At 39.7% G+C, this 24,471-nt stretch overlaps 1 protein-coding gene across 1 annotated transcript; it reads left to right on the top strand.

Annotated features, from left to right (window-relative positions):
• The first annotated feature begins 5,337 nt into the window (after positions 1–5,337).
• PDXDC1 (pyridoxal dependent decarboxylase domain containing 1) lies at positions 5,338–24,259 on the top strand. The gene is made up of 22 exons (XM_057367318.1): positions 5,338–5,411; positions 5,935–6,000; positions 7,159–7,242; positions 8,093–8,239; positions 8,728–8,917; positions 9,433–9,501; positions 10,000–10,078; positions 10,584–10,668; positions 11,503–11,551; positions 11,648–11,749; positions 11,899–12,024; positions 12,650–12,700; positions 13,594–13,657; positions 14,494–14,582; positions 15,193–15,298; positions 16,239–16,410; positions 17,061–17,179; positions 18,019–18,140; positions 20,065–20,157; positions 20,252–20,348; positions 21,483–21,587; positions 22,341–24,259. The coding sequence occupies exons 1-22, from the start codon at positions 5,338–5,340 to the stop codon at positions 22,598–22,600; spliced, it is 2,349 nt and encodes a 782-aa protein (XP_057223301.1). The 3' UTR covers positions 22,601–24,259.
• The last annotated feature ends 212 nt before the right edge of the window (positions 24,260–24,471 follow it).

Genomic DNA, 24,471 nt, shown 5'->3' with positions numbered 1-24,471 from the left:
GCGGGGAGGGGCGCGGGCCGGCGGCGGCCGGGGCTCGGTGTGCGGTGTGCGGCGCTGCTGCCGGTGCTGAGGCGGCTTTGCCTCCCGGAGCTTTGGGGCACCGGTGGAGCCCTCGGGCGTGTCCCCCTCGGCCCCCTCAGCCACCGGTGTCACCGGCATCTGTGTCCCGGATCTGGAACTAGGCAGGATAGCTATCAGGAAATGCTTTAGGAGCGGGTATTTTATTTCCTACCAAAAAAAAAAAAAAATTGAAAAAAAATTGAAAAAAAAAATGGAGTTTATTACCCGTGAGTGTTAGCCTTCAGCAGGACCGGAGAGGAAATAGTATTAAATAAATTATTATTTTAGCCTTTTTTTATAAAATTTAAATGTACGCATTTGCTGCCCTGTGTTTGCTGTTGTGCCCAATGCAATGTACAAAGCAAATATTGGTTCTGTAATGCCGTGAGTGCCTGACAGAGCCTCTTTTCCTCTGTCACAGTGAGTCAGTGGCTGCTCCGCACCTGTGCTGGGKCCGGCACCTGCCCGAGGGTCCTGCCCCTCCCGGAGCTTGTCCCCGTGGCTGTGGGGACAGTGTGCCTCTGAAATAAGAGCTACTTTGTATGYTTAAGGGTTGGGAGTGCCCCTCCTTGCGTCATTTACTATATGCAGCATGTTCGGGTTTATGGGATCTTTGGGATGGTCCAGAGAGATTTGAATGGGAYGTGCTCCAGTAAAATTCAGGAAGTATCATGGCGTGGCTAATAGGCTGGTGGTAAAAAAGTTTGATGTATTACAAGGTGCGTGAGAAATACACTGTTACACAGTATTGGTTAGTGTTTAAAAGCTTAGGTGCTGACAGAAGTGACTTCTGCTTGTGCTAAAGGGTTTTAGTTATTTAAGTAAAACTTTATTGGAATAACGTGAAGTATGCTCTCTATGAACTGGACTCAGAGAGACCAATGGTATGATATGTAGTTTTTTTTAAAAAGTGCATTAGTACAGAGCAGGTGTAGTACTGACAAAAGTTCTTTGGTTAAGATGGTGGTAAATCTGTACAATTTACATTTTATCTRCTCTTGAGCATGATATGTCAGAAGGCTTCTCCCCAAATATATTTGAMATTTCTCCAAGATGGGATACATTTMTCTGGRGAGAAYRYGTGCCCACTTATCCTGTGCTTATTTAAGTATTATATTTATAGATCTGAGACTGTCTTTTATTTGAGCCATGGATTCTATCTTTGTCATGTATTTATACACCTATCTTACCAGGATACCTATGATAAGTACTTCTAAACTTGTATTAATATTTGTTGCAACTTGTATTTTTATAACTATTTTAGTACAATCAACTAATGAGCTGTAATGCAGTGACTTTGAGTGACTACGCTCATTAGGGTTTTGCAAATGGAAGAAGATTGTTTCGGCAGATAAGAATTGAAAACGTTGCACAGTAGGACTCCAAGGAAAACCACTGTAGAATCTGACACACAGGTGTGCACATCCAAAATTTTTTGGTTTGATTTTGCAAATYAAGTTTGTTTCAGCAGACTTTTTTTTTTTTTTGCATTATTTTTAAGGTATTAATGTTGTGTGTCTTAAGTGATATAACTACAATTAATTTTATCTGAAATTCAGAAATCTTTTGTTGGGCTGAACTTATTTAATTCTGGAAGCCTGTGTTAGATTTCAGAAGTTTGCCTTAACAGAAGTATTCTATTTTTTCTTTTCCCATTCAGATTTTGATAGAAGTGGCCAATCCTCTGAAGGACTTTGACATTTCAATTTAGGTGACTTTGTCATTGATAAAATAGTGTAAATTCTTTCCTTGTAACTTCTTGCTGTCTCTACAGAAGTATTTTCCCTAAATATGAAAAAAATCTGTTTTGGTTTCTTGCTCAGCCAGTGGCTCTTGTCTTTTGTTACTGTGCTATTTACCACAACATCCTGGTAAGTTTATAGAAAACTCATGACAGCAGAACTGCATGCAGGTCAGGGGAATAATAAAGATTAAAAGAGCAAATATCTGTAAGCAGAAGCCTTGTGATGACCCAGTGCCATTTTTATTCAAGCCAAACAGTCATTAAGTGACTGCTTTTTTTTTGTTATTTTAAACTTTTCTTAGCTTGGCGAATAAACACAATATTCTTTTGGCTGAAGAATACTGATATTGTTTCAGATTAATTTACTGTTGAGAATAGGTTTTTGTTTCTGATGGTAAAACTTTCTTTTAGGCAATTATAATGATATAGTGGGAAAATGAGCTCCTGTAAAGTAAGAAATTAGCTACACCTGTGAGTTGCTTTGCACAATGTTAGTTTATGTAAACTGTTTAAAATTCATCCCTTCGTTCCATTAAGAGCACAGCCTACAGGAATGCAAAATCAAGATTGTAAAATATTGGTATATGAAGCAACATTCTCCCTTTTGAATTTCTGATTAATGTTCAGTCTTATCACAGTTGGAGAATGGCCCCTTATCCTCTCCCAGTTGCGAAGTGGCTCCAAGGTGTGACATCTTGCCTGTAAAATCATAAACAGTTCACAGTTCAAAGTGCGTAATAAAATAGTAACAGATTGGTTACTGAATAGGGAAGTGTCTACAATTCAAAGCTATGGCAGGATAACCTTAAGGAGTTGGAGTAACACATTTTGAAGGCAATGAATGCTAAAAGTCAAAATAGGCTGAGGTATGTCAGGGTCTTTGAGGGGCTGAAGGAGGCAGGAGATGTTGGGGTGCTGAATGGACAYCTGGAAGGGAGGAACTTCTTTAGAGCTTGAAAGGATTTGCATATCTTGTAACTCCCCTGGTCAAACTCAYCTGTGATCCAGGGGAAGGACTGAGTGCAGAAACTTCCTGCAGCTGCTTTAACCCCTAAACACATGTGTTGTCCTGTGGTTCAGAGGGGAGCGTTCAAGAATTCTTCCCCCAGTTGTTTTAAAAAACAGTTCAAAACCATGAAAAAAATGTTGTGTTTAATACTGCTCTTGTTATTAAAGTGTGTTCAGAACCCTTTATTAACTAAATGGTTTGTTGCTGCAACTTTGCCACACCTATTCCTCTTGCTGCTCAAAATAAGCAGAAAGTCTTCTTCCCACYTCCATGCCCTTCCTAATGTGAGCAGAGGAGGAGAATATATAAAGTTCAGCGTGAAGCAGTTAAAGGTGGGTTTTTTTCTCCTTCCCTAATTCAGAGGAGRAAATAAGTTACTGCCTATCCATTTAGCAATTGGAAAAAATCAGGAGGGATGAATTGGAAAATTAGAATGTCAGAATTCAAAGACTGTTTGCATTTCTTAGAGTTTTTTTGAGCTTAATGTAACTTGGGAGTTTTGAAGCTGTATTTTATGTATTCTGCCAGTTTATTGGCAGAAGGGTTTAATGCGTCTGTAATTATTAGTGAGTGAGCCAGAATGAGTCACAAGGTAAGGATGTGCAGTTTTTAACATCTGATGTCATTTCAGCAGGTGAATTTTATGCTAGTAGCAAATAAAAGCAGCTCAGAGCCCTTTTTGTAAAGCCTCACATCTCGAGTCCTCATCTACAATAGATCTCTTTAAATATTTGCATGTGATGCTAGGGAAGCTTCAAACAAGAACTGCCTTCCAGCCACTGATAATGTTTTATGGCAGCCTGAGTTAAATTATGTGAGGTAGTTGCAATTAGTAGATTAGTCCAAGCTTAAGGGCTTGCAGGAGCAAAACTGAGTTTTTGTTCCAAACTTCTTTCCAGAGTTTCTTTGACATGATGCAGCTCTGGAAACCACTCAAAATGTATGGACATATTGCCAAAGATCAAATTTATATTTTTCCTTTGGTTATATCTGTTTTCTTCTGAGTATTGAATGCTTGCAGTGTGTGTTGAGTTTTTTAATCTCTGTGATCAGGCCTTGAACTTGTTGTATTTGTAGTGCTTTGTCACTCAGTGCTTAACTAAGTTGTGGCCCTCATGTCTGGTGAATGTTGTACAAGTCTGTGTAAAAGTGTAAAAACCTATTTATTGCTGAATGCTGGGAGTTCTGATGGGAAAATATTACTCAGTACTTGCTCTGTTCTTCCCCSAAACATTTGTTACTGGCCACTTCCAAAGCCATGGAACAGAAAATTGGCAGTCTTGGTCTGTTCACTGGGCCYATGCCTGGCTACTGATTCTTTCAGCCACCTACCACTTGCTATAATGTGAGTTAAATCTCAAAATATTTGGTTAAAAATAGTCTTTGAACATATGGTTACGCTCAACTTAATTTTTTTTTTTCATTTCTTGATTGGTCCTCCATATGAAAATAATGTAAAATCCTCTGATAAATGAAACCCACTACCTTATGTGATCAAATTTGCTTTTGTGTCAGGCATCTGCCTGAGTGAACACATTTGCCTGTGGGATTTTTTTCTTTGAACAAAYGCTGTCCCTCCCCTGTTTCCCTGACCTTTGCAGCAGCCTGCAGGGTAACCAGCAGTCTTTGGTACATGAGTGATGGCTTGGTGTTAAATTTATGGAGGCTGTGCAGAGGTGGAGAAGAGACTGTGGTACAGGGTCACCTGAGTATCTCAGGGGTTTCTGCTGTCTGATGCAATGGGGCTTAGCAGTGGTGTTGCCTTCTACCATCATGCTGGTGTATATTTATTTTTCAAGTGCMGGTAAATCAGGCTCTGCCACATGACACCTTTCACATTCTCTGGAAGATTCAAATAGCATCTAATCCTTAAATGGATAAATGTTCTCATCCAGGTGCCTTGTGTCAGTGCCTCAAGCTACCATCAGGCCTCTTGGGTTAAAGTTTATGAATGAGACTTCTTCAAAGCCAAAGCAGTTCCTTGAGAAATGCAGCTTATTCGTTATTGAGCTTCTACTTTATTCAGGGGAAATAAGTTCCATGATTTTTAAATTCTTCCATCCTAGAAATGTGTGGCTACCTGGTTTCAGAGATCAGGATTTTTGGCCTGTTCTGTGCAGCTGGAGGGCTGCAGCTGCTGGAGGATAATTCCAGCTTGTCATAGCTGCCTGCTGCAAGTCATGTTTACATTTTTGTCTACATAAAGGGAATTTCTCCAGTAAGTGAAGATTCAAAACTGGCTTAAAGGTACCAGGAATAGGGATAAATAGATTTACAAGAGTATTTGGGTTAGGTGTTTTCTYATCTGTTTTGAAAACTACTGTTGGAAAAGTCTGCTGGGGAAATAGCACAAAACAGTGCCATTTTATTTCTCTTTCCTAGGGCAGTCTCAAAGGATACTTTCTCGTGTTTCTAGGTACAAAATGTTGACTTTTTARCCTCTTCTAGGATCTATTAGATTATAGAGACAGTAATAAGATGAATGGTTTTGATATTTTCTTGAAAGTTATCTTTTTTCTTGAAGATGGTGGACCCAACTCTAGCAGAAATGGGGAAGAATCTGAATGAAGCAATGAAGATGCTGGAAGACAATCAAAGGTGTGTGCAAGGGATACAGTAAAAAATAACAGCTGTTTGTGCTAAGGAGAAGATGATTTGTATCCCTGGCATTAAGCAGAAAACACCCTCATTTTCCTGGTCGTTTAAAGTCACATTGTCATTCTGAAGTTTACACCTGTGCAAATCACCTTTATTTCTCACATGCTGAGATTTTTAAGTAGCTGTGTACATTTTTATGCACATTTTGTAATATTCAAAACAAGTCTAACAAGTCTGTTTTTCAGAGCTAAGATTTTTTATTATTGCAGTGCAAGTAATTTTTAATTCCTGWGTATATGAGATTCTTCTCTTTCTGTTAAAGAACTGAAAAACCCAACTTGGAAACTGCTGAATTCAGTCTGAACTAAACTTTTGTGTAGGTCTCATCTGATTTATTTCTGAACCTGTTGTCAGTGAAATAGATACRTGGCAGTAGGTATTTCTGCAAGTCAAAGTCATTTTTGTATTTGATGTTATAAAACACAAACTAAATACAGGGTTTATTCTTGTGTCTTTAACTTAGGAAAGTGGAGGAGGAAAATGAAAAGAAATATGCACGGAAGGATATTCCTGGACCACTCCAAGGCAGGTAGGCAAGAACAATTTTAGATAATGCTCTTTTCAAAATCTTAAACTACACATAGCATATTTGTATTCCAAGCAACTTGTATTAATGGAAACATTAACATTTTCCAGGCATCATCATAAACTTCTTTCCATACTCACATAGGGGGAAAAAATAGGGGGAAAATACTGTCATCATACCAACTATTTCCATACTCATGTAGAAAAGAGGAAAAAAGATTACTTGTCCTCGGTGACTGAAATTTTGAACTCTTGGAATCTGATGAAGTATTGGTGCCTACAGCTGTGACTGAGGCTCAGAGTAAACATAAACAAATCAAAGTACTCAGATTTTTTAAAAATAGCTGAGACTGATAAGGTAGAAACCATAAAAGAAAAATAAAAAAAAAACCACCAAGCACCCTAAAACTCCTACCTTTTCAGCATGGCTCTCTTTAGAAATTAAACAGAGCTTTTGTGCAGAAGACAGGTGAGACCATTGTAGTTGAAAACTAAGATTTCAATTGATTGTGTCCTCTGTGGGAGACGATCCTGCAGGAGCTCAGGCTGGCACTTCAGAAAGTATTGCAGAAGCTATTTAAGTTACAAAAAGTAACCSTGGTGGTCAGTGGAGACATTGAATTATATTTTATATTAATAAAATGCAATTTCAGCTGTCAGTGTAAATTCTTAAACTTCTTTAGTTGGAATTATTAGTTGGAAAGTTGAAATGTTGTGGGTCTTTTCCAGTTTTACCATGTTTTATCATGTCAGAAGTTTAACATAGCTGGTGTCTGCCAGAAACTAAGATTTGTAGGGAATTGTATAAGCGATGTGCTGAGTTATGGGCTGAAGCTGGTTCACATGAAGAGAAATGTGGATCCTTAGCTACTGCCTTAGTTGGTTGTGTAGCAATAAGAATTCCATGTTGGCAAGTGAGACTTTTCAGACCAAATTTTCAGATGTCASTACATGTGTTTTTCTGAGTCTCCTTCTATAAGCAAATAGGGTTTTGAATTGATTCAGCATCCTCGTCATTGTGATCAGTTTTTCTGAGATCAAGGACTCATTTTTGTTGCTGTACTCAGCATTCAGTGTAAGTGTAGTGTCCCAGATGGCCTCTTTCAGATGCTGGTATTTACCTTTTAGTGTCTTTTTAATGTGGTCTTGTTTCCCCTCGCAGTGGCCAGGATATGGTGAGCATACTTCAGTTAGTTCAGAACCTAATGCATGGAGAGGAGGAAGAGGAAACTTCACAATCCTACAGGTAAGGCCAGTATCAATTATTGTATGTGGAAGACACCTGATTGTCACATTCTGATCATTATCATTATTATTGTGCAGTGCCAGGTAACTTTTAAAGGCACCATACACTGTATACTGAAGCAGAATAATGCCTGAGGTTTGGCTTTTGTTACTAGTTACTGTATTGAGTTATATAAGGGAATTGTTTCTGATGTGACAGCTTTTTATTTTCCACTTCCTGAAAGTTGTTTTAAGTCAGAAAGTCTTAAAGCTTTGAATACCAATAAATTTTTTATCATATATATCTGTAGATTTTAAAATGAAAGGAAATAAAATATGTTCCCATTTTACTGTAAAGTGGAGATAGTACTGACMGATCTTAAGAGGATTATTGAAAACCGACATTCAAAAAGCATGTTCAAGATTTTTAAAAGAAATCAAAACCAACAAACACAAAACCAACCAACAAACAAAAAAAACCCCAACAAACAAATAAAAGCTGTGCCTCTACAAGTACTAATAGTAAGTGGCCTGAGTTTTCTGTGCCTGAGGAGAGAAGGGTATGTTTAGTGCACTTTTTAGTCCCAATGCAGATAAGGTGCTTAGTTCCAGCTCATGTTGGCTGGTTCAAAAGCAGGAGCTGTTGCTGTGAGCAGCTGAGCCACGTGAAGTGCTCTTGCCTGCACTGGCAGTTTAGTGTGTAATTCACAATGGCAGGAGGGTGGCTGTGATACTCTGCACTTCTCTCTGCTAAATATTTAACTTGCATGTCAACGAATTCTGCTTCTCTGCATTAAAAATCCATAACCCCCATATTACTGTGATGTYCATGACTTGCATTTGATTGGCACTTCCTCTGTTCTGACTTGCAGACTTCAAAATGTTGGTGAACAGGGTCACATGGCACTACTGGGACATAGTTTGGCTGCTTATATATCTGTGCTGGACAGGGAAAGACTGAGAAAACTTACTACAAGGATCCTTTCTGATACTACTCTCTGGCTCTGCAGGCTTTTCAGGTGAGTCCTTGGGAATAACTTGTGTGACAAGGTAGTGATAATGTTTAAAAATGGATGTGACTGGACTGAGAATGTCAGCAAAGGAAACCACTCTGACACAAACTTAAAAATACTTGAAAGGTTTGAAACACAACCTTAACCTAGCCTAAAAAAATGTCAGGTTGCATTATCTTTGAAATTAGCAGTCCAGGATTTAYATCTATGTTAAAATCAGAATGAAGGCTTTTGTGTGTTTTCTCCCAGAGAAGAGAAATTTTCTGTTTTTATCTGTCTCTGAGTCTAAATGAAAATATATACTCAGCCTCTCTCACTGTTAWTCTCAGCCTTTTTCACCAAAGTTTTCTTTTAACCTACTTTAATGTGGGAAAACAGAAGATTTTTTATCATCATCTTCATCCTCTGGCAAGCTCCTTTGCTGGTCACTGTTATCTTAGTCCCTAAACTGGCTGTTGGTTTTGTTGGTCATGTTTACTTGACTTTTCTTGCAGGTATGAAAATGGATCAGCCTATTATCATGAAGATGATCGTGAAGGTCTCCTAAAAATCTGTCGCCTGGTAATTCACACACGCTATGAAGATTATACAATCGAGGGATTTAATGTGCTCTACACTAAACAGCCTGTCATATACATCAGYTCTGCAGCCAGAACAGGCCTGGGCCAAGCTCTCTGCAATCAGGTAAAGTGAATCAGTGGGGGTTTAGCTTCAGCTAGAACCTGTCTGCATAGCTTTGATGATTTTGATTATTTTTCTTCATGGTGGAAACAACAGCAAAAGAAACAAAGTCCATACTGGGGATTACTTCAGCTGTAGTGAACCACAAACTTAAAATAAAACTATTTGTCTGGGGAAAATACTTAGAGTTTTCATTTACAGCATGTGTTTTGCAGCAGTGATATAGTGGGAGGAAGAGAAATTTTCTGAATATTTCCAGTGAAAGGATCCTGCATGCTAACTTTTTAAAAAATGAGTGATTGTTTCTAGATTGCATTGTGCTTTGCATAAGCTGTTGGTTATGTGAAATAGACTCGAGACCAAACATATATAATTTGTCCTTTGCTTTTCTCTATTAATTTACTTTATAATGTAATATTAAGGTTTCTGTTGTCATATTGTTTTTTGCATCACTCTGTATTTCTGTGAACACGTGAAATGAGTTTCACTCAGTTGAAATTCCATCATTTCTGTTGCAGTTAGGGTTGCCCCTTTCCTGCGTGTGCCGWGTGCCTTGTAACACTATGTTTGGATCTCAGCACCAAATGGTAAGTTTGTCTTCCCTGAGAGCTCTTTCTGTGTTTTAGTTGGTKGGTTTTTAAGCCTCATTAAATGAATGCCAAGTAAATTGTTAGGAAAAGCTATTAATGCATTTACTTTTTCAAACTGAGTCTTCTGTGCTAAAGCTGTACAAATCATAGAAGGAAATTTTCTAAAAGCAGCTCGCATCTTGGTCTTGTCATTTGCAAAATATTTTAATGGCATTTAAGTAAAGTGCTTTTTAGTGCAAGGTTTCTAGAATAGGAGTAGTTGGAGGTACTTTCACAAAATAAGTTACAAATTTGTTGTAAATAGGTTACAAATGCTTTATTTTACATTCATATTATTTTGCCTTCGATAAGAAGAGTCTGCAAGCCACAAAGACACTGAGAATGTTTATTTTCAGAACTTCAAAATGCTGTTCATTTTCAGTCTTAATGCATTTTCCCAGTTCAGCAGAAGCAATTCAGTGTTTGACAAACATATTGTTTTCTTACTGATACCAGGATGTTGCTTTGTTGGACAGACTGATTAAAGAGGATGTTGAATCTGGAAAACTGCCTTTGTTGCTTGTGGCCAATGCTGGTAAGTGCTGTGGACAAAAAATAACAAAACCCCCCCATGCTATTTCATGAATACATATATAATAAAAAAAGAAAATATATTTTCTTGAATAGACCAGTGGTTGCCTATCAGGAAATATCTTAATGGCCACAAATAATTATCTGTCTAGGGGAGTTTATGTAACTTAATAAAATTTGGATTTTACTCTTACAGGTCTGCATATGTTCATTGATATATTTATATGACTGTAACTAGTGAGTGCAGAACTCTTGTTAAAAGTCAGTTTTGCAATAACACTTCAGAATTTTTTGATGGATGTGCCATCAACTTTCGCTTGAAGAGTTTTATTTTGCTTCTAATTAATCAAACACATGTACAAAAWTTGTTTTAAATTGAGAGATGTAACTACTACTTGCTTGAGGACTTGGAAAATGATCAGAGATGTTTTTAGTGCAAGAGGCTTTTTATGCAAAGCCTCAGTTTGCAGGCTGATCCTCTGTCACTGCCTTKTTCCTGTCCAACCCAGGGACTCCAGGTGCTGGGCACACGGACAAGCTGGGCCGGCTGAAGGAGCTCTGTGAGCAGTACAAGATGTGGCTCCATGTGGAAGGGTAAGGAACTGGAGACTTATTTCTGTGTAACTGTATTCATTAAATAGCTTGACATAGCATTCAATTGGACAGCTCRCAGAGAGCCATAGGGCCAACTTTAGTTTTGTCTTAGTAAGCATTTTACATGGTTATAATTTTGTCATTGTGAGATAGAAATTGATTTACATACACAGGAAGAATTAATTGGAGAGGTAATTTCAGCACAGATTAGTGATTGCTTCTATTCAGATGGTAATCTTATCTGCCTTTGCTTTGAAGAGCTTAAAATATGAATAAAAAGACCTTCTRGGCCAGGGAGGACATTATACAGTGGTTATTGAGAATAAGAAGGGAGAATGAAATGACACTTTAATGAAGGTTGTCCAGAAAGCTGCAGCAAGAGCAGAGGACAACAGAAATGAGCAATGGGAGGGGGATTAAACCAAGAGGAAAAGAAATTCCAAGAACTTGGACAATGCCAATGAAGACTCCAGTGCTCTAAGATTTTTTTTTTTTTTGTTTTGAGTCTGCAATACTGTTTCTCCAGCCATTTTATAAAATAGTTATATTGGCATACTATTTATTTCTTATATCAAATTGATGCTAAATTATGTATAGGACCTTGGGGGATGATTTCCCCAAAGGCTGGACAGAAAATTTTTAGATTGAAGTGGATTTTTACTTTTGAGTTTTCAATCTTGGAGTACCAAATAGCAACATCTACTACATTGTTAATGAAAAATATGTGAACAGAAATTACCTCCCTTTACACATAAACATGAAATATTAAAACTGCAGATTAAAATGCTGTCTCTTARTGCATATTTAATATATGCTAAACCCATTTTTTTCCAGTGTGAATCTGGCAACTTTGGCTTTGGGTTATGTCTCCTCTTCTGTACTGGTAAGTTTCACTTTATCTAGAAACTTAATAATGTGTTTATGTAAGGTTAATCGAAATATCTGTGGCTTACATTCTGCTTCTTGTACCAAACTTCAGGCTGCTACAAAATGTGACAGCATGACTCTGACTCTGGGTTCCTGGCTGGGGCTCCCAGCAGTGCCTACAGTGACACTCTACAGACATGAGGATCCRTCTTTGGTATGTTCAGCTTCTCACTCACCATTCTCAAGATCCTGGCATTTTGATTCTGATCACTGTGTTCTGCCATGTTCTAATTTCCAAAGCTGGCAAAAGGAGGAGCAGCACTGAAGAGAGGGTAACAGTGTTTTGTTTGTTTTCCTCCTCAGTCTTTGGCAGCGGGGCTGACATCGAGCCAGCCCGTGGAGAAGCTCCGTGCTCTGCCCCTGTGGCTCTCCTTGCAGTACCTGGGCCACGATGGCATTGTGGAGAGGATAAAACATGCCTCACAACTGGTGAGCAACAGCTCAGCAGTGATCTATGACAGCTCTTGACAGCTCTTTGTGGTTATTGTGATGTGCTGTAGAAGAGTCAACTGAAGCTGTTGACAGTATAACATATATTGTTACATATTGTTGTACATTGGTCATATTGTTACACACATGGAAATAACATAATCATGTCCTTTTTTGTTAGTTCTCTTAACTATTTGTGCTTGAAAGCTCTTCAGAGAGACTTTATTTTCCTATTCTATGTGGCATTGTATTGATTTAAGTAATAGCAAATTACTTTTAGTAAAAAGGACTTTAAAAACATTTCTTTAGATAAAAGTGCACTATGTTTGAAGTTGAGCCCTTATTTTAGTAAAAATTAAGGTCCAATATAATGTGTTAGATACAAAATGCATTGCTTATATGTAGAATGCTACTTCTCAAAGGTCACACTTTGTACTCAGTGTTTTACTAAACCCAGGAAATACTTTTCCATTAAATTCTAAATTTACATATTAAAACTGGATGAATCCCTGACATGTTGGTGGGGTTTAGACAAAAATTGTGATGGTTCAATGTTTTTCAGAATAACTTTCAACTTCTTAAACTGTGCATTTCTCACCTCCGTTCTTCTGCTCTGGTCTTCTAGAGTCAAAGGCTGCTGGAAAACTTGAAAAACCTGGATTTCATTAAAACTTCGGTACAGTCTACTTTTAATACTTCGGTTGTATATCTTAGCTTCTGCCTTTTAAATGATAAGAATAACTTTGACTAGAATAAATTATTTTAAAATATTATTTAACTCATAGCCATAGCTTTGAAGACACTTGGGCTCTTTCTAATTAAGTTCCAGTGTTTGGTGAAATCTCATGGCTTGGTTGTGTGTAACCTCTGGATCATGTTTGTTCCATTGCCCTGTACTCATGCACTCAGGGGAGTGCAGAAGAGCATCCAGAAGTTATGTTCAGAGCTTGATTTGATTGCATTTAGGACATGGATTTGCTCAATAATCCATCTATGAAACCAGTTCCCATAAGTGTCTCTAATGTATTCTGGCTGCATCTTGYCCTGCTGTTGAGATCGTGTTGGGAACCCTGTGAAATTGTACACAAAAATTAACCCAGCTGAGGTTTTTACACCAGAAAGAGTTTTAGAAATTAYAGCTTATGTGTTCATTCCAAATTCAGTTTCTGTGAGATGTCCTGCCCAACAGKGTTTGGTGATTTTACTCCATGCCTCCCCCAAGTTTAATTGATATTTGATGTATAGCAAACTTAGCTTACTGAGTAAGCTGTAGAGTGAAAAAYAACCTAGGGAGGTCAAGTTATTGTATTACCCTTCTCCTTAAATAAATCCTGCATTTTTAGGATTGTGAAATGCAGCCACAGATTGTSTCCAGAAGGAGCCCAGTCCATTTCTCCAAATTGATCCAAAGCAGGATCAATTATGATCTTACTTTTCCTGCTGGAACTTTCCCAGTGATTCTGGGGTGATTTCCAAGAGAACTCAAGCTTTGTTCAGCAGTGTAAGGAATTATACACAGTGTTAAATCTTTTAAAAAGTAGGGGAAAAATGTTTTTTTGTCTTTTGAAGGTTGAAGATGAACTGAGTTCACCAGTGGTAGTTTTCAAGTTTTTCCAGGAATATTCAAATAGAGGTATGTGATTTATTTAAAACCAAACAAAAACCCCAACCCCAACTCTTTACACTGTTTTACACAACTAATTCACCAAATGAATTTGAGAKAAATGTGATGTAGTGCAGTTCTCTTGTGTAACATGCTTTTAAAAGGGTTGTGAATGCTGGTCCTAATCTGTGACAAATCATACACGTGATAGCTTCTTTTTTTAGACAGACTGCAGTGTTTTAAATTTTCATAACAAGTAATTTTCTGCCTTCTTGTGTGAGGAGAGATTTGCATATGATTTTGATCTTGAGARCAGATAATGGAAATCTCTTACAAGCTGCAGGCTAGGTTTGAGTGTACTGGTGGRGAGAAATTTTGGTTTGTTCAGGTTTTCTGTTCCTTTCAAACATTTCATAGCTAGTGGCAAGCACCACAGTTGTTGAGGTTTACTGATTACAGTTACTGTTGCAGTAATTTCAAAAGCAGCAGAAAACATAAGGAACAGCTCTGGAAATGCTGTCACAGGTGTTMAATATTGCAGCCTACTCTGACAGGATTTTACTTTGTGAAAACACTGGTGGTACTTCCATTGGGGCATTTGAACCTCAAAATTCAGAAGTATTTTACTGGGTGGGGTTTTTTTTTTTAAACTATTATGTTTGCTCTGTTTTACTTCTTTTATTTATCATGTTCAACATACTTTACAAAAACATCCATGTTGATCTGTTCCAGGCCCAGTACATGGTGTAGATGTATTACATTACCTAGGAAACATTAATTGTCTTTTATCTAAATTTTAGGGTGCCTTTTTTTTTAATTAAGTAAATAAAAACACATTTCTGTGATTCTTGTATCTTTGTATTCAGATCAGACCTCACATGCTGCACAGGCCTCAACTATTCAGCACCCCATAATAAGCAACGAAAGGCATATTTATGACACCTTCAATCAGTGGGTAAGAATGCTTTTGTCCTCAGGGAAGGAGAAGTGACAGTGGAATGTTTCAGGGGGTCATTGAGAGTTACACACCCTTTGTTAGAGTAGTTTAAAAGTTATTCTAAATCTGATTTCTGTTTTGGGTTTAAAAGATTAATTTGCTTTGCAGCAAAGTTGCTTTCCCATTTGTGATCATTTTACATGTAATTATTAMTGAAATCACTCCTGAATCTTAAACTGGTGGCTTTTCCCTCAGACTTGTGRGAATATGTGAAAACTTCAGAATTCTTTTAAATCAGCCAATACTCTATGGTCAATRTCTGTTCATTCTTGACCAGAGAGCTGCCTTTGCCAGCTCTTGAGTTAATGCTGGAAGCCTGTGCTGGCATTGTGCAGTAATTATGGCACAYCTACTGGCAGTGACAGTTTTGCAGAAATTTCTGATTTGTAACACTTGCAGCTTATATCCCCAATTTTCATGACTTTAAGCCGCTGTCAAGCTCAGTCTTCTCACCCACAGGGTGAAGTATTTTGGTGCAAGAGCTGATTGTGAGTGCAAACAGTGTACATGTTATGCCCTGAGCTGTGGCAGGGCCTGCAGGATCCCTAACTGTGCCTTGTCCCTGCAGCTGGGAGAGCAGCTGGCACAGCTGGTTCCTGCCAGTGGGGTGGATGTGGTGGAGCTGGAGGATGAGGGCACCTGTGTGCGCTTTAGCCCCCTGATGACTTCAGCAGGTAATGTTCACCCCCTTCAGCCCCTTGGGAAAGCTGGGCTTTGCTAGAGAATGGTACAAAACCTCTGGRGTAAAAGCAGATGTGCTCGAGAAGCTCCTCAGTATTGTCCTGTGGGGAGGATATAAACAAACCAGCAGCATCTCAGCTTTTCATTCTGCTGCCCCTCGGCACGGGTGCATTAGTGGTAGCCCAGCTGTTGTGGGGACATTACCTCACTACTTCTGCAGAGAAAGACTTCCTGGTTACTTTTTAAACTCATTAGGAAAAGCAGTTAAATTCCTTCTCTCAGCTGCGTAACACCAGATGCCTGACCTTCCTACACAGGTGTTTCAACACTGCAATGGTGCTTGTGTTCAAAATACAGCTACTCAGCTAGAATAAATTATTTACTAAACCTCTAGGGTTTTCTGTAATTACTGGTGGAGGGGGGATATAAGAACAATCTGTGTCTTGGAAAGTGTCTTAAATTTCCTKTTTAAGGCAGCAGTGTTGTATTCTTAGTATGCTCAAGTGAGAGGGTCCTGGTATACACAGAAAAGTAGATTTTAGACTAAAATTACTTGATGATGCTGGGATATTTTGTTTTAAACCAGCATGGAAGCTAATTCATGACTAGCTGAGCTATGGCAAAATCATGTTTGGGGTTTTTTTAATACTAGCTACTGATGTATTGTAAAAGSGTATTGTAACATATCCTTACTAGTTTGTAATATAAGAAAATCTTTTTTATTAGGCTTTTATGAAATCCTTACTTCCTTTCATTYTAGTGTATCAGTGGATAGACAACTGAACCAAAAGCCTACTTACATAGACCAAGATATTCAATACTATCTGTAAATTATATTTGTGATAGACTTGCAGAGAAGCTCCTTTACAGATAATTCAGACACCTGTGTCAYGTCCATCACACTTACCCCACACTAACACATCTGCTCTGTAGTTTTAGGAACTGAAATACAAGACATTGATCAATTGGTAGACTGCTTAAAAATGAAGATACCGGTGYTGACAAGCACACTGCAGCTGAGAGAGGAATTTGAGCAAGAAGTGAGAAGAACAGTTGGTCTGTTGTATATTGAAGATCTTGGCTGGCCAGGGTTAGGTGTTGTGAGGTAAATTATTTTCTTCATGCTGTATTTGCAGAGACTGTGCTTGAGCAGACTGGAGTATGTGGTCTCTTCACTGATGATTTGGATGTTTGGTTTGCTGATTGTTAACTGGCTTTGCACCCAGTTGAAGCTTTTGAGTGCTTTTTAGAAAATTGCCTTTATAAAGTTGTTTACTTTGATTATTTCTTAAAGAAAAGCTGAAGAGTTGTTTTGGGCACAAACTATAAAATTGGAAGCAGTGTGTGTGTGGGATATGTAATGAGCAAGTTCATCCCCTTGTCTTTAGCCAAGCATAACTTTTATACTTTTATCTATAATGGCACTCCCTGATATGCTGAATGGATTTCAAAAAACCTTCCAAGTGTCTGTTCTGATCCTTTGAAGCAGTCCTCTGGGAAGGATTCTGTATAGTCAAAACAGTTCAAGTATGATCAATATAGCAACTAAAAATCTACTGTGTTGAGTTTGCAGCAGCAAGCTTGCCCCACCCAAAGTCTCTGATGACAAATGCCAGTAAACTTGCTGGTAAGGAGCTGTAACGTTCTGAGGTTTTTCGTTTGTAAAATAGAGGAATTTGTAGAAAAATGCTAAGTGTGTAGGTGCTTCTGTATGTACTGTAAAGTGAAATTTCTGTCTCTTGGCTTGGTTTGAAGGTACAACTATCACAGTGATGGGAAGAATGATGACAAACAAGAAAAAGAACTAGAAAAAATCAATACAGAACTTCTGAAAAAGTTAAATGAACTGGAGTCAGATCTCACTTTTTCKTTGGGTAACTGCACTATTTTAAAAACTTTTGTTTGAACAAATAGTCATTCTCCTAGCTGTGTTAGAATGATTTGATAGCTCCTTGTAATGCAGAATGAGCTGCTGCCTRTGTGGCWATGGCAGAAGGAGCACCTGTAACTSTTCCCTCCTCTCCCCTATTTCAGCTGGGGAGTGTTCACCAGGTGAGCAAGGTACACTGTTCTCAGAAATCCTTGTGAAAACTGATGTAGGGGCAACTAGACCAAGAAGGATTTCCTTGTCAGAAAGAATAAAAGCTGCAGCATTTATCTATGTGAACTGCCTTCCCAAGTAGAGGATCTAGTGGGAAGCAGATCTCATTCTAAACCTGCTGGATTGACCTTTTCACTGCTGTCTGTGGCTTGACTAAAAGCTTATGATGACTTTTGTGATAATTAGCAACACTTTCACAATTACATAGTGCCAYATGATAGCTGAAATAGTATTAATTTGCTTATTCAGAACTCTGATCTTTTTCTGATCAGTTTTCCAAAACTAAGTGCCCTAGGGTTGTAGAACCAAGTAATCTGTAAATGGAAGAAAGTTAAGGTATTTGAAGCATATTCAACACTGATATTTATAATACAATTCTTTGACTGTATGAAATATCCACAGGTTTTCTTGCTCAGGTTATGTTTCTGTCTTTGAAAACTCCCAGGGCTGAACTTTCTTGGCCTGCATAATTTGTACCCACACAGATCCTGCCTTACGTACTGCAGTGGGGGTGTGTACTAGGATTTCCAGATTTACAAGCACGAGTGCTGTAGCCACTGCAGGATTGTTKATTTGTTCACCACAAAGACCTGACTCTCCCTGTGCTCCCAGGTCCAGAATTTGGAGGGCAGAAGAACTGTGTTTACATTGGCATGGTCACGGAGGACCTGGATGTGTCAGAGYTGGTTGAAACTATTGCAGCAACAGGCAGAGAAATTGAAGAAAATTCAAGAGTATGTATTAATAACTCACAAAACATTGAGGCACCTTTTTTTCTCCCCCTTCATATTGGTTTCAGGGCGTGGTTTTGTTCACTGTGAAAGTTGTGTTTGCCCACACAGTTTTAATTGCTGTGGAAGGAATAATCTGTGACTACATACAGACAATTATGGATTATGATATTGTGAGGATGTCTGGGTTTGTGTTCATGGTCCTGTGTGTGTTAGTTCTAATGAAAAGCTTCAGTAGTACTGAAATAGCCTCATTTTCATACAGATTTTAAGCTTTTGTTTTTTAAGAAAACAAAAGTGAAGGTGCAGGTTGATTGTGAGTTGGTGTTTCTCTTCACTGCTACATGTGGTGGGATTGAGATTCTTTACATACCAGCTTTAAAATAAGACTATGCTTTAAAATGCGTGAAAAACTTTAAATTGGTGTCTCAAACCCAGAATCTACAAATTACCTATTGAAGTAATAAAGCTGATGCAACTCCTATTTGTCAAAGCATTTACCTGAATAGAGTTCTCCAAATGTTCTCTAAAATAGAGTTCCTAGTGACCTACATCACATCTGTCCCTTCATTCCTCTAGCATTGGGCATTCATTTTCTCACCTCAAAATAAACAGAACTTCAGAAATCCTTTGCCTGTTTCTGCTCATGGGGATATGTTGATTATGGCAATGAATTTTTTTCTATTAGTGACTTCCTGCCCACTCCTGACTCCCTGTGCTGCTTGGAGGGTGACATGAGGAATGCTTTGCCTRTAGAACACATTCAGTTTAACTGTTGTAAGGGAAAGATTGGAACTGAATGTTGGGTGTGGGCCCCTTGGATCCTGAAGGTTCCAGGGAGGAATAGAGCAGTGGAGAACTCAAAAAGGTGCAGTCTTGGAACCAGCTACAGTAAATATGTGGATCTTCCCCTTCCGATCCAAAGCTGGGCAGCAGAACCTGTCTGTGAATGGCCTTTGCCCTGCTCAGATGAGGGTTGGTGAAAGAGGGAAGATTTGAGAATAAATCCACATCAGTGCAGCCTGCCCTGAGGACTTGCASTAAGGGCACTGAAGGCAGGACCAAAGCTGAAGATAAGCACCTTGACTGCTCCAGAAAACACAGTGCTKCTTCCTGGTACTCTGAATTCCACCCACTGCCCTCCCTCCTGTAGCCAGGGAGTACCAGGGCTATTGAGCTGCTGTGGGGGTCAGTTCCTGGTTGGCTCTCCTCAAGGAAAAAGGAGCAGCTTCCTCTTTGTCYTTTATTAGCTACACATATTTGTAGCTACTTGGAGGAAGTACCTGTCATCTAGACCTTGTGCAATATCAAAACCAACATTAATATATGGAAATTGGAATTTTTCTTGCACAAAGAAAATTGTGACCTCCTGGGTTTATTTTTTCCTTGCCCCTGCAGCTGTCCCAGTAAACTGCCTGTCCTTTGCAGTATAAAACACAACTGGTGCTGGCCTGGGCTGCCACAGGGAGCAGTGGCAGTTATTTGTGAAAGTAGAAAAACAACGTGAACCTATAGGCTGGCACATACCTTGTTACTGTGAGGCTGATTTAAGTCTGGGTGCTTCTGGGAATCAAAATGTGCTCTGTAAACYTAAACATTCTTCCCAGACCCAGACATTCATCTGAGGAACATTTACATGCTAAGCAGGTCTTCAAAGAATTTGGGTCACAGGCTCATTTCTAAGTGTAAAAAAAAAAAAAGTGCTATTCCTGTTTARAATTACATTAYTTCCTCTGGGTTTATCTGTTAAAAATCCTGTACTCAGCATGTGCATTCTTTAATTTACAGTCATAATGAAATAGAGATTGTCACATACTGTCTTAAATTAGAAAAATATCTGACTACCCTGTCTCCATCTTGAAAATCTGAACTAAAAAGACAATTTCAAGTCCAAATAATATATATCCTTATTTCTGGGTTTTATTAGCTGTTGGAAAACATGACTGAAGTTGTTAGAAAAGGGATACAGGAAGCACAGCTTCAGCTTCAGAAAGCAAATGAAGAACGACTGCTGGAAGAGGTGAGGACATGAGGTACCACAGGGCTGGTTTTTGAGGTATCTTGTGACCCCTGGGGGCTCTTCTCACCAGGCAGTGTTGGATTGTGCTTTGCAGGGGCTGCTGCGACAGATCCCTGTGGTGGGCTCTGTGCTCAACTGGTTCTCTCCCTTCCAAGCCTCAGCCAAGGGAAGGACGTTTAACCTGACAGCAGGTAGGGCTTGGGGCAGCCACAGCCATGTCGTGCTGGCTTTGGGACTGTYCCAGTTCTGTGCTGCTTTGAGCATGAGTGACATAACCCACCCTCAGGTTGTACAGGAACATGCTTTGCACTATTTCTGTAACACCCTGTGACAATCTTCTACCCTCTCTTGTACAGGTTACATTTTGTTCTTGCATGTTGAATCATGTTAAAAAAAGCCATGAGAGACATTGGYATTTATTAATAGAGAAAATGTTCCTGTGACCTCTGGCTGCATCTGCTGCAGGARTTTGGGGGCTGTAAATACATGAGCTGGGGGGTAGCTTGGCCTYAGCACACTGCTCCTTATGTGAGGGCACATGCATCCTCTGCAGTGCTTCCAGAGCACTTGTGTCCCACTGTGCCCTGGAATGGAATGTCTGCCTGGAATCCTGGGTTGGGACGTCACTGCTGTTGCCATCCTGATAAGTGCTGACCTGTGTGCCCAACTGCACGTCCAGCAAGGACAGGCTAAAGCCAGCTGGGACTGGCATCAGCTGGGCTGTGGGAGATGGYAGTGAATGGAATGGTACAATGTGAAATTACTCTCAGATTTGTGGTTCATGTCTGGTGATGTGGAAGGAGCTRCATTTAAGCTTTTTCATCAGTGAGGTCAATGTACCAACACAATATTTCCTGAAATTACAAGTTTTCACCGTACAAATACTGTAGCAGTGATAGGAATGAATATTCCTGGGTTCAGCAGTGTTTGTCACATCCAGGACAGTGGCCAACTGCCTGTGTGTCTGTACCCTTGCAGGGAAAGCTCCCTGCTGTGCTCAGGGCCTTTGTGACTCTGGATGCACCAAGTGGCAGGTTTTTAGAGCAGAGAAAGGGRATTCCCCTGGGAATGCTGACCCTGCATGGCTGGATACCCTTTCCACAGGCACTGCTCCATAGCTTGCAGCTGGGAAGAGGTCACATGCCCAGGGCACGAAGGAAATGGGACTGCAGGGTGTAACAGTGCTGGGAAATGATTGTGAGGGGAGACTTCATTCACTTTTGAAATCTCAGCACTCATGTCCCCTGGGTTCTCAGAAATGCATCACCCCCGTGTGGCAGTTAGAAAAGTTTTCAGTCAAGTTACTTTTTTTTTTTAACCTGCAGGCTCTCTAGAATCCACAGAATCTACGTATGTATCAAAGGCCCAAGGAACAGGCACCACTCCACCACCAACTCCCACTTCCAGCCTTGCAAAGCAAAGACTTCCTGGTGAGTTTCTGTGTCTTAGTTTAATTTCTAAAACTTCCCTGACACAGGAAGATTCACATGATTTTCCATCTTGAACTAGAGCTCATCATCTACCACCTTAAAATCTTTAATGTACACCTGGCACACAGCAGTACCCAAGCTGTTTTCTTCCCACATAGTCTTCCTTGGACTACAGGAAGTTATCCCTTTAACCGATAACTGCCCACGAAGTCTGGGATCTTCCTCTGGAATTTACTGTGCTTTAGAATTGAGCAGATAAAAAAGCCCAAAGTTTTATTTGAAATAAAAGCATATTAACATGCAGTCATGTACTTCAGCAACTGCATTTCTGTTGCTACCAAACATTTTGTGACCAAAGCCATTCTGAGGTGAGATCTGTTAAATCTATGGCACTCTCTGTGTAATTGTAGTAATTAATGCTGATTTTCCTGGCAGGAAACCCAGAGTTTTAGCTCACCTTTTGGGCTGGGTGCTTGCAGCCTATGGTTTCCAGTGCAGTTTTTTAACCTGGAATGATTTCAGGCTGTGCAGGCAGYTTGGTTCCAGCATCCACAGGATACAGTAACAGGGGCTATTGCTTTCAGACCTCTCTGTAAGGGCAAAGGGGTCTATTTTTAGGGTACAAAGTAGCACCCAAACAAAACTTCCATTTTTGCTGCTATGAAATTCCAGTACTTCCTTGGAAACTGAACTTGTGCACACCACTGTTATTTGCTGCCTTCATGGGTGCTGTATGCTTCGAACACTTCACAGGTCAGAAAGCTTTCAAAAGGTCTCTAAGGAGCTCTGATGGGTTCAGTGAGACCAGTTCCATCAGCCACTGTGATGACCTGGAGAAGATGGATCAGAGACCCCCAGCTCTCTGCCCCGGCCCAGAGCAAGGACCTTTGGAGATGGAAAAAGCTGAGGAGCAGAAGGAGGTGGCGCAGGCACAGACAGACACTGAGGACATTCACAGTGACAAATCGCCACCCGACTGCACCAAGGTAGAGGACCAAGCAAGTCAAAGATAAAATCCAGAGTGTGGATTTCAGACTGTGCCGAGGAAGCCGTGCCCAGCGGGGCAGGGTGGTGATGATGCAGTGAAAATGTGAACAGTGCCACACACTAGTACAGTAATAACTACTGTAACTTATTAACTGGGATTTTGCACAAATATAAATTCCCTCCCCTGGGACAGACATTTGTCTTATTGTACACTTGTTACAGTTGCTTTAACCCTCTCCATGTCGGTGTCACCAAAGCTGTAGTGAAATTTATTAAGTGCTCATGAACGTTTGTAAAAACACTTGGCAGTTATCCTCCCTGCAGGAATCCATGCATGACAACAGTTGCTAACTAAACACCCAGCCATGCCCATGATGAAAAATACAGTTACACCTAATAATTATAAAATGACCTTATGTTACCTACTATACTTTATAAAAAAACAAACAACTGCCAGTTGTTCACCTTTTTAGTATTTAAAATTCAGTTTAGCCTCCCCTGCAGAACATCTCCTGCAGTCACCCTAGTTCTGTGTTCCTTCCTTTCTGTTACCTTACCCACACCCTGCCCAAGAGCCGTGGGGTGGTGGGCGCTGGGGAGGGACAGGTGCCCTGTGGGTGGGAGTCACTGAGGAGCACTGGGCCATCACTCCTTTGTTCCTGTTTTTGTACCATTTCCCCCTTCCAGCCACGGCCCTGGGTATGGTGGGACCGAGTTAGTGAGTTCTGAGCCTTCTAGAAAGCAATAGTGCCTCTGCATGCCTGGCCAGCTTCTGCTCCTGCCCTGGGAAGGATCACAAGGCACCGTTACTTTCCTTTGCACGGCATTTACACACCAAATACTGAACATGTTCATGCAGTGTAACTGGAGTTCTTTCTGTTGTGTATTTTTAAAAATAGTTGTAGTAAAGCTTGAAAAACCAATACATTTGTGATGGTTTCAACACTTATTTTTTGAATAACAGTAACTTACCTATGGTAGGAATTGTACAGACTCAAAAGAAATTATTTAGGTTATTTACAGTMCAGCACAACTTCAGAGTGTCTGGGACTACTTAGTGCACAAGCCAAGCTTTGAATAAATCAAAATCCAATGTATAAAAGTGTTTTCCCCCAAATCATCTTAATCACTTCACTGCAGATTTTCAGAGCCTCTTGTGGAAAAACCATCTTTGGCAACACTTACTTTGCCCAAGTTACCTGATGGTGATACAAACCATCCCCTAACTGGATACAAGCATTTGGGTTTTTTCCTCCCTCCCCTTCCCCCTACAGGTATCCCTTAACACCATAATGACTGTAGTGGTAGTGGGACTTACTCTGATAATCTGAAAAATCTGAGGGTTTTGACTTGTACTGGCACCTGATTTGATTCTCRGCTTCCCAAGCCTGCAGGGCTGGGATGCCATAAACAAGGTTAATTTTGCTGGGGTAATTTTGGGGTAATTTATGTAAATCAGTGCAATTTTTTCTAAAGTGCAAAAGCAATTAAGTTGACTAGTCTTCCTCCTTGGTTTCTTTGGTGCAATGAAATATATTAATAAGAGTAATTTGCTGGGGATACAAGTTATCTCCACAAATATTAATTTTTAATGTTTTTATATCTGGAAGTGTTAAATCATTAGTTTTGTTGGAATGAGCTTCATTCTTTAAATACTTACCTGAATGTTTCAATAAAGATTCTTCAAATTATTACTCTGGAATTAAGTTATTGTTGAAGGACACTTCCCTACGTTCCAGCAAACTCTTTCCTTCCCTGTGTGTGCAAAATGATTTTCTGAAGTGCACACGTCCAGCACTGCCACCTCTCTRTCCCTCTGTGCCCATCAAATTACTGCACTGGAGCAACAGAACCTAAACAAAGCCAAATTCTTATCCAAAGAAACCCTGATYTCTAC

Source organism: Malurus melanocephalus, unplaced genomic scaffold, assembly GCF_030028575.1.
Source record: "Malurus melanocephalus ecotype Western Australia unplaced genomic scaffold, MMel_1.1 scaffold_77, whole genome shotgun sequence".
NCBI lineage: Eukaryota > Metazoa > Chordata > Aves > Passeriformes > Maluridae > Malurus > Malurus melanocephalus.
This window is presented reverse-complemented; position numbering and strand designations above follow the sequence as displayed.